We start from the raw sequence: 15056 nt of genomic DNA, 5'->3' as shown, positions 1-15056 counted from the left end.
CTATCCATCTGTCTCTCCATTTATCTATCTATCCATCCATTTCTCTATTTATCCATCCTTCCATCCATCTCTCTATTTATCCATCCATCTCTCTATTTATCCATCCATCCACCCATCCATCCATCTCTCTATTTATCCATCTATCCATCCATCTCTCTTTTTATCCATCCACCCATCCATCCATCCCTCTATACGCCCATCCATCCATCCATCTGAAAGGTTCCTGGGGACCACTCGCCTCCTTGCCCTCCTTGAAGCCCTTGTTGGCCTCATGGACGGCCTCGGCCACCTGCTGGCTCTTCCGCTGGCTAAGCTTGCTCTCCGGGTTGCGTAGGCGGGTCACCATGCGCGTGGCGGCTGACCCCCCGGGGGTCGGACCTGCGTCGTCCTGGCTGGCCAGGGAGGACTGGGAGGACTTGTCGGCCAGGTCGGGGGGCTCGGGACCCCGTACGCTGCTGTTGCTGTTCTCCTCGCTGGCCTGGGGGGGCTGGGCGACGCCGGGGAGGCCCTCTGCACCGGGGGGGCCGAACTCCGGCTCTGCCTTGTCTGCGTAACAACGGGAGAGAAGTCAGAGCGAAAACAAGTCTTCAGTCACACTTAAAAAGCAGTAGCCTGGCAGCTTCGCTTCAGTTATGCTTTAAAAACTGAGAAATAAGGCAGGAGGGGTTTAAAGTGGAGGACAAAACAGACACAAAGTCACTGGACGGTCATTTAATGGCAAATGAAGCAGGTTCAAGCCGCTCCCTCCATTTCTTTACCATTTACCGTTCCTCAGAAGCTCCCAGTGCTTCCATACAGAGGGCTCTAGCCCCCCCTGGTGGCAGACGGCATGCAGCGCACATCCACAGCCAGGTCATATAACAGCCAATAGAGGGGGGTGCAATGCAATTAAGCCCTCTTAGAAAACAGACAGGATTAATCAACCCCAGAGGAGATGATTACGGGAGCAATTAGGAGCAGTCCAGGCAATGGATAACGCATGCAAATGCAGGGATGTATAACATAAGGGGGAACACCAGATGGTGCCACACAGCAGACTGTGCCGCATAGGGGAGGATGCATGTTCTCAGATACCATTAAACTGTGTGCTTCTCACGACGATGATGGTGATGAAGACGGCGATGAAGACGGCAATCAAGCTATAGGGAAAAGCATTCGCACGGAAACTGAATGACAAGGCGGCGGTCTGAGCGTTCGTTCCCATTGTCTGAGGACCGGTAGAATTCATGCCGTGTTTGATTGGCGAACACAAGCCATCGGCTTTCAGCGCAGACAGAGGTCCAGCGTGAGAAACGACTGAGCGCCAAGGGAAACCAATGAAATAAGGGGGATGCAAATGCAAAATGGGCAGCGGCCAATGAGAGGAGAGTCCAACGGCGATAGGGGCGGTACAGGGAAGTGCATCGCGTTTGTGCCCATGTGTGAAATGCACTGTATAAATAAAGTTTGATGTGATGTGAAAACAAGAACGCTTGAGCACAGGAAGCACAAACAGAGGGAACCACACACACACGACGACGACGATGACGACGACAACAGGGAGTTTGATGCGTCAGTCACGACACCCGTCAATGGAAGCAGGGGCTGTGTACCTTCGGAGTCCTGAGGCACCTCCGCGTCAACCTGGTCCTCGTTCCCGGTTTCTGCCGGGTCGGTAGGAGGAGGTTGAGGAGGAGGAGGGGTGGGTTCCCGGGGGCCCGTGCCCAGGCTAGGGGCTTCCACGGCAGGGCCGAAGGGCCCCGAGGCCTGGGGCTCGGGAACGGCCGAGCTGCTGGAGCCCTCCTGGCCAGCAGGGGGAGCCTCTTCGGCTGCGTGGGGAATCATATCAACGTTACAATACACTTGTGCTCCCAGGGGGATCTACGATAATCTTAACAGTGGCTTCTAAAATCACCCTGCCCTACTGGGCTGAGGGGGCGGGGCCTACACTGAGGTCTTCGAAATGGTCAAGAGCCATGTGATCACCGGAGACGCGTAGCGCGCTCAACCTGGCGTCTCTCAGACATCAGTATTGCTCGAGGCTCACTGTTTGAGAGTGAAGTGTTTAAGAGTGACAAGCGGTCCTAATCAGCACAGTCCTAATTGCCATTGCCGGTCACGCGTCGATTCTCCCAAGTCGATAGCTAATCACCTTGTGGCCGCTACGCTTTAAATGAGACACAGAAACAGAACACAGATACAGCCCAGAGAGAGAGAGAGAGAGGGATACGGAATCATAACGACGACAACACGGAAGTGGAATCAGTGCACGACTGAGCTCGCCGGTCACAGCGGAACCAATAGCGCGGCCCCAACACGTGTGAAACTCCACCCTTCTGGACGCCCAGATGAACTCGAGCAGACGACTGAAGCGGCTGAATGGAGTTTCAAACCCCCCGTTTGCTCCAGATCTGGTGAGGTGGGGGGGGTGGTGTGGGTTGGGGTTGTACCTGGAGCGGTGGTCTCGTCCTTGACGCCCTGGTCGTGGGGGGGAGATCTGCTGTGCCCATCGGGGGCCTCCTCCTCCTTCACTTGTTCTTCCGGCTCCTCCTTGGGCTCCTCCTTGGGTTCTCCCCCCTCCCTGTCCTCCCTCTCCTCCTTCTCCCTCTCCAGCCGGGCTTTCTGCGCCTCCTCGGCCACCCGCCGCTTCACCTCCTCCAGCTCCTCCTCCTGCTTGGCCCGCAGGCGCTCCAGGATCTCCTCTGGAAGGGGGACGGACAAGGAACGAACGGTGGTCAGTTACAGTTAGAAGGGGGGCGGGGGATATACTGGGCAAACCTGGCAACCGCACTCCTGCACTGGAACTCTAACGGGTGATATTGGCATCTTTAGAACATAGCGCCACCACACGTGATACTGAATGATGTGAGATCTATGAGTCGTACATTACCTAGGTACCCATTACTACCCTGCTACTCTCCTTCATCACACAGACCACATAATCACAAAGCCCTTGTTTTTGCGTTTGCAAATGGACGGAAGTGAACACCGCTGACTGCTCACTACGGCTCATTCATTTCTGTGTATTTCCAAACGCGAAAATGACGGCAGTGAAGAACAATCAGAGTCCAGTAATAATGAGTTTGTAATTCTCATAGTGTGTATTCTGTTATTTTGTATATTTCGGTTCTTGAAGTGGCATTTTCATAGCTATCTTCACAGTCAACGGACACTTCCCCATTCCCCCAACCAGACGACGTCAGACTTTAGCGATATGGCGGCAGCGTGATTAAAGCAAACGGTACGTATTCGTCTGAGGGCGTCAAATAATAATTCATCAAAAAGTGTCAGATTTACACTTGAAGCCCGATTACAGTGTCAGAGCCCCTGCCACCACCTTGGTAAATGAGCTTATTAGGGGCGCCCTGTGGTCCGAAAATTAACGCTTCATGATACCATTAGCAAGCAATGAATTGGTCATGATAGCAATTCAATACCCTAAAAAAAAAAAAGTGTGTGTGTGTGTGTTTCTGTATGAGTCACTTTATTGCAGTAGTAGTGCTGGGCCACAAAAAAAGGGTGTTTTCACACTTGGTCCCTTTCAGCCATCCAACGAACTCGGAGCCATTAGTCAGCATTTACTGCGCATGTGTGATTTGTGACGTGAGCGCTCCGAAATGCCCTCTGACCCCTCGGGAGACGCGCCCGGAGCCTCTCGGGACGTGGTCTGCGTACGATGCGCTCAGCCTGGTGCATTGTGAACGCGAGGCGCTGCCGGCTCACTTATTACGATCGCTAACTGGATGACGTTTTTGGCCCTCGTCTTACACAGCTCACGTGACACAACACTGGCGCGCTCCCAAAACAAATCTGGAGTCACTTTCATGGTCTGGGGAGGAGAGTCGGCTACTGGCATTCCTTTTCATTGGCACAAAACACAAGTGCACGACATCTGAGATGAATAGTGTGTCCCTTGATCATGGGACGAGAGAATAGTGTGTCCCTTGATCATGGGACGAGAGAGAGATTGAGAGAGAGAGAGAGAGAGAGAGAGAGAGAGAGAGAGAGAGAGAGAGAGAGAGAGAGAGAGAGAGAGAGAGAGAGAGAGAGAGAGAGAGAGAGAGAGAGAGAGAGAGAACCCTGAATGAACCTATGAAAGCAGCATTTGTCAACACAATTGTCACAAGGACTGGACAAATCATCTCATTATCTCAACATTTATTGTCATTAATTTGTTGTCATGATTATTCATGAAAACGATTCTGAACTAGAAAGGGTGCTCAGAGAGCACAGGGCTCCGCCCATTAATGCATTTTGTTGGTGTAATCGAGTTAAAATGGTTAAACTCACTTCTCAGTATAAATATAGCACACTTGTACCATTGAAGAGTAAGCTTTTTGGTGGTGTAACTGATAGTGGTTTTTATTAGAGGTGGTCATGTATGAACACAACTGAACATACTTGTGTAATCGTTTCAATCAGCCATTACAGACAATAACAGAAGGCATAAGTTACAAAACTATATACAGAAATTAAGTCCAGTGTTCATTCCTCTGGGGGTAGAAAGGACGGGCACTAGCCCAGTGTCCATGACTCTGGGAGGGGTAGAGGGGCACTAGCCCAGTGTCCATGACTCTGGGAGGGGTAGAGGGGCACTAGCCCAGTGTCCATGCCTCTGGGAGGGGTAGAGGGGCACTAGCCCAGTGTCCATGCCTCTGGGAGGGGTAGAAGGGCACTAGTCCTGTGTCCATGTATCTTGGGTGGGTTTGAAGTTGGCTTATGCTACATCCCTCCATTGAGTTTCGTGAAAATCGTTCTGGTAGTTTTTGTATAATCCTGCTATGTGACGGATAATACTGTTTTTGATGTTTGCTTCAACACTAAAAGTGATCCAGGCTAAGAAAATGTAACTTTTCCTAATACAGTGTTTATCTGGTTAGTTTTTCATGAATCAGATATGATTTTGTTTTACTTGCATAGAAACATAAGACAATATTAGGCCGATGTGGCGCTGCTAAGGCCTTCCATCTTGCGGTCGAGGTGTAGACTTGGCTGCTTGCGTCAAATGATCACGCAAGGTGGAGGGGAGAACAAGAGTGTGAATGGAAAGTGAATAGACGCCATAAGAGCTGAGGTGGACCAGAAACAGATCCGAGGCCTCTTTCAAGAGAAGAGAGGAAGATTTCTGTTGGTTCACTCGGCTGAGTTTGGCTCTTTTACAAAGAACTCTGTGAAACCACCCTAAAGCCCAACTCTGTGATAAACATGTTATTTTACACTCTGAATAGTAAATGAAAATGACAACAAAACCCCGGCTGGCTTTTCACCAGCAGGGAAGTTTCAGGCTACACTGGTGCCTCCTCTGTGATTTGTCGCTTTCAGAGGAGAGGACGTCAGTGTTTGTGTGTGTGTGTGTGTGTGTGTCAGCCGTGGACAAGCCTGAAGGCTACAGCCTCAGTCTGTCCTGGTTTGCGTTGCTAAGCTAACTGGATTTTCGCCCATGTCGAACGTCACGACCGAGACGACAGCAGCGGTGAAGTCGGAGCGTGGCGTTTCTAAACCCCGAGCCAAACTCGCCCAACGAAGGGAGATCACTTTCACTGTTGTGCCCTTTCCGCATACATGAATGCAGACACACACACACACGCGCACACACGTCGTTTCCTCCTCATCTCCTTCAAACCCCCGGAAAACCGCAGCGGACCAGAACCAGAACAGAGCCTGTCTCACCCATGTAAAACACGAGAGGCCTCAGCGGTTTCACAGTCTGCATGACTTCATTCCCTCGCTTCCTTCATCAGATCAGCAGCAGTGAAGGAGAAGTGGGGCAGAGGGGAGAGGAGGTGGTTTAAGACTATTGGAACCCGGCCAACCGGCGACTGGAGTGTAGGGTTATGCACTACGGCTAGTGGTTCCCAGTGTTTCCCATTAATTACCTAAACTATGGCGGGCGGCCATAGTCTAATTTGTCCCGCCATAGTCTCATAAATCAGTATTATTATAAATAATTATATAGGCTACCGAAAGTATTTGACTTCTCATAATAATATAAATAAAAGATCTCGAACGCCGTTGTTTTTTGCTGTGCAATAGGCTACTTCAAGCATCCATCACTCCGTCAGCCAGCCAGCCCCTCCCCGCGTACCGTACGCTCACACTCACTGACACTCGCGAGTTTCTCAGAAGAAATACTTCTTCTCAGTGAAGAAGTATTTTGAGGACTCGTCGTTTGAGTTAACTTTAGTTACAATATCCACTGTAGTTGTCCACTAGTCGAAACATAATTTAGCCTATGTAACGTTATATCTAGCTAGCTAATGATAGCTAATTTTCCAGGCTAGCTAGACTAGATTATCAGCAGCGACACTGACAACTAGCATTAGCTAGCTAGGCTAACGTTAACTAGCTAACATAACGTTAGCTTGGTTTGCTCAGGGCTGCCAAGTTTGACCAAAAGTTTGGAGTGAGATCTTTTCCCTTAGTCACAAGCGACTCAAAAGCAGCGGCGCGACCTGCCGAGCCTCATCACTTTGGCAGAAAAAAGAAAGATAAGAATGCCCAGGAAAATCCAATGCTCGGATTCAGGGTCCAAAGTTTGCAAATAGGGGACCATACTTACTCATAATTCTCACTCACACACACACGTACACACTATGGCAAGCCGTTTTAACATTTATTAAGTAGACTGGATATTCGTTGAGGATATCTGTAACATAATTTTGCCTAGTCAAAACTCTAATTCAGGATATCTTTAATTATGTTTCGACTAGGCAAAACTCCAATCTGCAACGTAATTTCGCCTAGTAGATTCAAACTACTTTTGCCATTCATGTGTATGGGGTACGTCATTACAGATATCTACAATTCAGTTGCGGATATCCACAAAGTGAATTGCGGATATCTATAATTGAATTATGTCTAGGTGTAATTCCAGTTTCAGATAACTACAATTTAATTCTGAATAAGCATGTAAACGTACGGTAATATCACGGTATCAAGGTCCACGGTACGGTATATCACGGTATTAAACAGTTTTAAAATAAAATTTAAAGAGGAAGATTCGTACTTTGGCAAAAAACACCATAGCATTTATTAAACACTTCTGATGTGTACGTTTTTTTTCTTTTAATTTAAAGTGCTTCTGCTTTCCTTACAATCACGGATCAACACTATTCAGTAGTGATAGAGGAGGTATGTGGGTATAGATGGTGTGTTGAGCAGTGAGAGGAGGTCTGTGGGTATAGACGGTGTGTTGAGCAGTGAGAGGAGGTCTGTGGTTATAGATGGTGTGTTGAGCAGTGATAGAGGTCTGTGGGTATAGATGGTGTGTTGAGCAGTGATAGAGGAGGTCTGTGGGTATAGACGGTGTGTTGAGCAGTGAGAGGAGGTCTGTGGGTATAGATGGTGTGTTGAGCAGTGAGAGGAGGTCTGTGGGTATAGATGGTGTGTTGAGCAGTGATAGAGGTCTGTGGGTATAGACGGTGTGTTGAGCAGTGATAGAGGAGGTCTGTGGGTATAGATGGTGTGTTGAGCAGTGATAGAGGAGGTCTGTGGGTATAGATGGTGTGTTGAGCAGTTATAGAGGTCTGTGGTTATAGATGGTGTTGAGCAGTGATAGAGGAGGTCTGTGGGTATAGATGGTGTGTTGAGCAAGAGGCAAAGAGGCTGAGCAGAGAGCCCAGGTCTGATCTCTGATGCTGCGCTTCTACGGCAGGAGACTGGATGAAAGAAGTGACAGGTCTAAAAAAAAAACGACAGAAGAGGAAGAGAAAGAAGAGATGAATGAGGAAAGAGAGAATGGAAAGAAACGATGGGAGGACAGGGGGGGGTGCAGATCTAGGCTAGATGGTTCTGACATCTAGTTACAGAAAATCTCTCTACGGTTCGGCACGCACGTGGTCCGCGGATAGATTTATTAAAAATAATAAAACAAAAAAGGTCGTAGGCATGTAGGCATCGTGGTCACGTAGGGCGCATGTTCGATCCACACTAGTCAGGCGCTGCCAGCGGTAGACATGGCTAGCGGAGGAGCTGAAGAGCTTGAAAAACTCCTGCTCAACAACCGCTCATCACCACGGCATTTAAGCAGCCCTTAGCTTAAGAATCCGACCGGGCTAAAGCTATTACAAAAGGTATTATTGGGGTGTATAGCTGCAGACATGAAGCCATATTCCGTTGTGCAAAACGAGGGGTTTAAACATATACTGGATGTGCTTGAGCCATGTTACGTCACGCACCCACTTTGCTGAGAAGATCGTGCTAAATCTTTATGAGCAGGAAAAGGCAAAAGTTGTCAGTGAATTATCCCAGGCATCCTCTGTTGCGCTCACAGACGGGTGGACCTCCAGGGCAACGGAAAGCTACGTGACTAGTGTGGATTGAACATGCGCCCTACGTGACCAGTTGCTGGTTAGCTATGAGAGGCAGGATCCTAGCCGACCGTTGCATCCCTGCAACGGAGGGTTATCAGCTTGGCTGGGACTCCGCCTCTCATCGCTAACCAGCAACTGAGCCAATTGAGCTAAAGGTGGTTAGCTAGCTCGATCGTAAATTACTTAAACTGAATAAATATGACACCGATAAGCACACCGATGCCAATAGTTAGCTTGATATAACTAAGACATCTGACCAGTCCAGAACAGTGACTTTAGCCTACGGTTTTACAGAACCATTCCCAAGGTTACCGCGTGACCAAAAAATACTGCGGTTACCGTAATACATGCTTAATTCTGACTAGTCATAATTGCAGTTCAAGATATATTTAATGCCCTTTAATTCAAGATATCTAAAATGTCATTTTAAGATATCTTAAATTAAGTTTTAAGATATCTTGAATTACGTTGTAGATATCTTGAATTGCAATTATGACTAGTCAGTATTAAATTGTAGATATCTGAAACTGGAATTACACCTAGTCATAATTCAGTTATAGATATCTGCAATTCACATTGTGGATATCCGCAACTGAATTGTAGATATCTGTAATGACGTACCCCATACACATGAATGGCAAAAGTAGTTTGAATCTACTAGGCGAAATGACGTTGCAGATATCTAAAATTAGAGTTTTGACTAGTCACAACTGAGTTATAGTTATCGCCAACTGTCGTTTTGACTAATCAGAATGACGTTATAGATATCTTGAATAAAAATTCTGACTAGTCAAAATGTGATTATGACTGGTCAAAAAAAGGTTGTTGATATCTGTAATGTTAATTCCGGATAGTCAGTTCTAGTTAATAAATGTTAAAACAGCTTGCCATAGACACAGACAATCTCTTCTCTCCTGCTTTCACTCATTGCTCATTGCACATGTCAACCCTGTCCTCTTTCTTTGTGACTCTGCTATATGGGAGTCTCCGTTGGACTGTGACGACATATGTTACTTGTGATACTGGAAATTGAATCTTTTAGAAAGGTAGATTTTTATTTGTTATCTTTCTCTTTGTAAATACAGTGTGTGTATATATCAGGGTTTTTATGCAGAGTGAAACTTAGGTTGTAGTTAATGTGAAAAAGCATGTAAATAGCTCAAGGTCAGGTTCTGAACATTAAAGTTCTGTCTCGTTTACCATGCTTTGTGGGTGTGACTTCTTTGCCAATGTCATCCCCTTTCATAACCAAAAGTGTTTATCATTAAATTGTTATTCTACCTTCTTGATTTTGCTCTCCAAGTGCACCAGATTGATGCATTTAAATTTGCTAAATTTGTTACATGTGCAAAATTTTCTTCCGGGGGGGGGGGGCATGCCCCCCTCCCCTACAGAGTCGGAAGTCCACCCCCCATAGTCTCACAAAATCCTGTGGGAAACACTGGGTTCCTATGGCTCTTCTGTCTATGACTGGCGGTATTCATGGGTGCTGGGAGAGGGTAGAGACAGGGGGAGGAGGGGGAGAGAGGAGGGGAGGGAGAGATGGGGGGGAGGAGAGGAAGAGAGGAGGGGAGGGAGAGATGGGGGGGAGGAGAGGGAGAGAGGAGGGGAGGGAGAGATGGGGGGGAGGAGGGGGAGAGAGGAGGGGAGGAGGGGGAGAGAGGAGGGGAGGGAGAGATGGGGGGGAGGAGAGGGAGAGATGGGGGGGGAGGAGAGGGAGAGAGGAGGGGAGGGAGAGATGGGGGGGAGGAGAGGGAGAGATGGGGGCGGTGGGGACAATGAAGTCCCTCACACTCTCTGAGAGACCTCGGGCGTGAAGCACAGCCATGTCGGTGGCGTGCACCCTCTCTCTCTCTCTCTCTCTCCCTGTCTCTCTCCCCGTCTCTCTCCCCGTCTCTCTCCCCGTCTCTCTCCCCGTCTCTCTCCCCGTCTCTCTCCCCGTCTCTCTCCCAGTCTCTCTCGCCTACTGTTCTCCCTCTGTCCTTCCCGTCTCCCCTGCTTTCTATCTGGCGTCTGCTTTCCATCTGGATTGGCCCTGTTCCTGTCCCAACCCCCCCACGCCCCCCCCCCCCCCCCCCCCCCCCATGTCCCTAGCCAGGACAAACCCAGCGGGTGGGTGGAGAAGACACTCGCACATGCGTCAACCTGCCCCCTCGATGCCCCCCAGCGCTGCGCCCGCTGACCCGCCTGCTTCGACAGGAAGGAGCTCAGTGCGCTGCGTCGCCAAAGGGACACGTCTTTAAAGATCCTCCTTCTTGAAGCGCCTATTGTCTTTATATTTTGCTGCTCTTGCGCTTTGCCTCCAGCACTAGATTACGCTGTCACTTGTTTTAGAACGGTGATGCACTTGTGAGCTCTGGATAAACGCGTCAGCTAAATGACTGGAAAGTAAGTGTGATGTAAAAACGAGTTAGAGAAACAAAAGCTAAAATGTGTGTTGAAAGGCCAGCGTAGCTCCCTTTTAAGGACAGAGGTTAAGGGGAGCTCCCGCAGAGGAGAGGGTGGCACGGAACAGGACTCGGGTGGGGGGGGGGGGGGGTAAAGGTCGCCTGGCTGATGGGAAGGAACAGACGGAACTCAGCCACTAGGTGTGGCCAGAGATTCCTATCTAGTCCTATGCAACACTTAAACGTGTATTATATAAAGTGTGTGTGTGTGAGTGTGAGAGAGAGAGAGACCTGCAGAGTTACAGCAGAGATGAGAGAGAGACCTACAGCAGAGATGAGAGAGAGAGACCTACAGCAGAGATGAGGAGAGAGACCTGCAGAGTTCCAGCAGAGATGAGAGAGAGACGTGCAGAGTTACAGCAGAGATGAGAGAGAGACTTACAGCAGAGATGAGAGAAGGAGAGAGACCTGCAGAGTTACAGCAGAGATGAGAGAGAGACAGAGACCTGCAGTTACAGCAGATATGAGAGAGAGACCCACAGCAGAGATGAGAGAAGGAGAGAGACCTGCAGAGTTACAGCAGAGATGAGAGAGAGAGACCTGCAAAGTTACAGCAGAAATGAGGCGGATGAAGGCGACAGCAGCTTTGTGGAAAAGAAGGAAAGAGAATGATGCTGACGGCTGATGATGGCTATCACTCACACACACACACACACACACACACACACACACACACACACACACACACACACACACACACACACACACACACACACACACACACACACACACACACACACACACACACAGACACACACACACACAGAGGCGCGCACACGGGCACACAGACACACACACCGAAAGGCGCGCACGCACACACACGCACGCACAGGCATGCACGCACACACACAAAATAAACGTGTTTGCTCATCTATAAGAGCCGGGTCTCTCTAGGGAGTCGATTAGTGCGGAGGAGTCTGGCACTTTCTCAAACTCCCGTTGAGGACCAGACAGATGTATTAAACGACCAAAATCAATAGAATCACGGCAAAAACAAAAGGCTAAGCCGGTTTGCGCTGAAAGACGCTCGTTTCTTCTAACTAGGACAATCTAGCTTTCAGCAGCAACGCAGGAACAACTGTCCCGATTTTAATCCTCAAAAAAGACGAACGCCAGCAAAAATAAGAATAAACCAACCAGTTACTGTTGTTTCTAGACGTCTCGGGATAAGTGCCCGGTAAGGATGCATATAAGTGTGTGTGTGTGTGTGTGTGTGTGTGTGTGTGTGTGTGTGTGTGTGTGAATGTCTGTACTGTAGGCTCTGTTTGTGTGTGTGTGTGTGTGTGTGCGCATCCTGTAGGCTATCTTGTAAAATGGTCAATGGAGTGTATTTACAGAGCTTTCATCCAGAGCGCTTTACAATGGCCTCTCTCATTCACACATTCACACACCAATGGCGGCAGCTGCCATGCAAGGTGCCAGCCTGCTCATTGGGGGCAATTAGGGGTTCAGTCTCTTCTTGCCCATGAACACTTCGACATGCTGCCGGAAGGAGGAGCTGGAATCGAACCAGGAACCTTCCGATTCCCAGGAATCTACCCCCTGAGCTACTGCTGCCCCAGTTAATATGTGTGTGTGTGTGTGTGTGTGTGTGTGTGTGTGTGTGTGTGTGTGTGTGTGTGTGTGTGCTCGCGCGCGGGTAGGTGAATTATCAGACGACGGCACACTGACATCACACAGGTTCTGCAACCAAGATGTGCGCGTGTCCCTAATACATATGGTTCACAACAAAGCATGTGGTTCAGAGTGTGTGTGTCCTAGTCATCACAGGTCCATTTAGTTGCATAGCAGTGGGCCCATCACTGGGTGACTAGCTGCCGTAGAACAGCGGAGGACATTTTCAAACTAAAATCGGATTAGCTCGCTAGCTGTCTTCCTGGTTTCTTCTACCACCGTGATGTGCATCGCATCGTAATGTTAGCAAGCATATAATTGGTCTGTGTGTGTCTGTGTGTGTGTGTGTGTGGCGTGCGTCTACCGTTGGCGGCGGTGAGGAAGCACTTGTTGGCTCCGCGGGCCTTGTTGGTCAGGTCCTCGCTGATGTCCATGTGCACGTGCACCTCGTCCCGCATCTCGTCCAGCGCCGCGCACAGGTCCGCCTCCCAGTACTGCCGGTCCAGACAGTCGATCAGCTCCGCCAGCTGCACCTTGGTGCTGTAGTACCACATGGCCTTGTCGTCCTGCTCGCCGTCCTCCTCGCTGGGGGTGGCGGGTGGAAAAGTAGGAGGGAGGGGGGGATGTGTGTGTGTGTGTGTGTGTGTGTGTGGGGGGGGGTCAGAAATAAAAGTTAGCCAATGCCCATCATCTTAAGAAAGAAAACAGCACACAGATCTACGAAAAGCGACTTCCCGTCGTTAAAAAGGCCTGTAGGCCCGTGCGCCCTGAGGTGGTGGTACCCGTTAAACTTACAAGAACACAGGCCTAGCTTGTGATCGGCTATTAAAGAAAAAAATGTGTGTCTAAGCTTTCCCTGAGCACCATGAGGAGGGGGAATCTGCATGACCGAGGCCGGGTGGCTGATATACGAGCAGCGCTACGACAGTCCCACAGCTCTCTGCACAGGCCAGGGACCAGGACGGGGTCTGGGTCTGAGTGAGCAGCAGCAGCAGCCCCGGGCTATGGTTGTGTCTGTTCAGCATCCTCTCAGGATTTCACCTCCCCGGTGTGGAATACGAATGCGCACGCACACAAACAGACGACACTTGTACCTTGTAATACGCGCGCGCACGCGCACACACGCGTGCACGCACGCGCACACACACGCGGGCACACACGCGCGCACACACGCGCGCACACACACACACTGCCAAGTACACCAACACGCACACACACACACAGACACAGTCTCCAAGGGGACAGCGAAGATCCATTACTGCACCCGCTGAAGGCCAATTTGGTGAGTGGGAGGCTGACACAGACACACGGAAGCGAAGCTGAACTCCACTAAACCTTGTTGTTGGGGTGAGACATCCACCTCCACGGTTAATATAACAGACCCCAGCGGCCAAGCTCTGTTGCAAAACTAATATGCTAACAGCTAACACCTGCACCAGCTCAGTGGCCTTGTGGGTAGAGTGTCCGCCATGAGATTGGGAGGTTGGGGGTTCGATCCCCGGCCGAGTCATACCAAAGACTATTAAAATGGTACCCGATGCCTCCATGCTTGGCACTCAGCATTAAGGATTGGATGGGGGGAAAAGTCCCTGCGATATACTAGCGTCCAGGGGGTGTGTACTTGTACATCAAGCTGACTCACGCCAGGGAATCAGGAGATAAGCTCCTCCAGAACCATTGTTCTCAACACCGGCTAAGTTAATATGCTAACAGCTAGCACCTACTAAGCTAATATGCTAACAGCTAGCACCTACTAAGCTAATATGCTAACAGCTAAGACCTGCCTGCCATCATCACCCACCTGCATTTCCCCACCCCTCATTGTCTCCCAAGCCAAGTTAAACTAAGCACCCTCAGGGATCGACTGCCCTACTGTATGTGTTGCTCCCTATGAGGACTCGGACAGATTCGACCCTGGCGAAACCGGGATTCGAACCCTGGTCCTCCGAGTGGGCAGCTGCATTGACACCGATGCACTACGACCGCTACGCCACCGTGGAGTGCGGACCACCCCCATTATCACCCACTATTGACATCAGATGAGAAACTGGCCTTGTCCATGGATTGTAGCCAATCAACCACAATCAATAGCACGGCACGTTTCTGTCCTGGTCCGACAGGCAGGACAAACTCCCCACTGACGACAGGACAGCGGAGTCCCCGCATATCTTTCGCCGCAGGCTGAAAACTCTTCAAGAAGCAGTACCCTGACCCTTCCTCTTAACAATTACTGTATTTGTACTTAGCTGTTCTAGCACTTTTACCTCAGCACTAGGTTACGCTCTGAGATGCTTGTTTATGAGTTCTGGTGCAAAAAAAATCAAGAGCAATATTTGCTGTGCTCTGAGCTGACCGAGTGATAGCCTTGTGAGACCATCCTGATCTCGCGAGTTGACATTCAGTTTCTCTCCGCTGCTCAGTCTGGCCTTCCCCCTATCTCCAACGATTTCAGTGGGTGGGAGACTTGGCAGACTAACTCCTTCAGCCAGTCAGCGTAACAAAACTTTTGCCAAATCCAGTCGGGAGAACTACGAAAACGTATTTTCCTCCGAGAAACCCTGCTAGTGCACACTCTTGTTCTTGTTTAATTGTTGTTATTGAGTCTATTTCTGCAATAACTGCACTTATGGCTGTGTTTATTCTACTAACGCAATACCGCTCGTTGCTTCAGGAGACCGTTTTGCCACGGGAACCAATAAAGGGC

The 15056-nt window shown here is 49.5% G+C and overlaps 1 protein-coding gene across 1 annotated transcript in view; it reads right to left on the bottom strand.

The window, feature by feature from the left end:
* LOC311311768 (nucleosome-remodeling factor subunit BPTF-like) overlaps nucleotides 1-15056 on the bottom strand; it is a gene marked incomplete at its 5' end in the record, with an annotated part of 53950 nt that overhangs the window by 33817 nt on the left and 5077 nt on the right. The window contains 4 exons of the mRNA XM_084441529.1: nucleotides 239-546; nucleotides 1593-1808; nucleotides 2430-2681; nucleotides 12717-12937. Of these exons, the coding sequence (XP_084297655.1) occupies nucleotides 239-546; nucleotides 1593-1808; nucleotides 2430-2681; nucleotides 12717-12937 (997 nt within the window). The remainder of the gene's footprint in view (nucleotides 1-238; nucleotides 547-1592; nucleotides 1809-2429; nucleotides 2682-12716; nucleotides 12938-15056) is intronic.

Source organism: Borostomias antarcticus (genome assembly GCF_949987555.1).
Source record: "Borostomias antarcticus genome assembly, chromosome: 7".
In the NCBI taxonomy this organism is placed as follows: domain Eukaryota; kingdom Metazoa; phylum Chordata; class Actinopteri; order Stomiiformes; family Stomiidae; genus Borostomias; species Borostomias antarcticus.
This window is presented reverse-complemented; position numbering and strand designations above follow the sequence as displayed.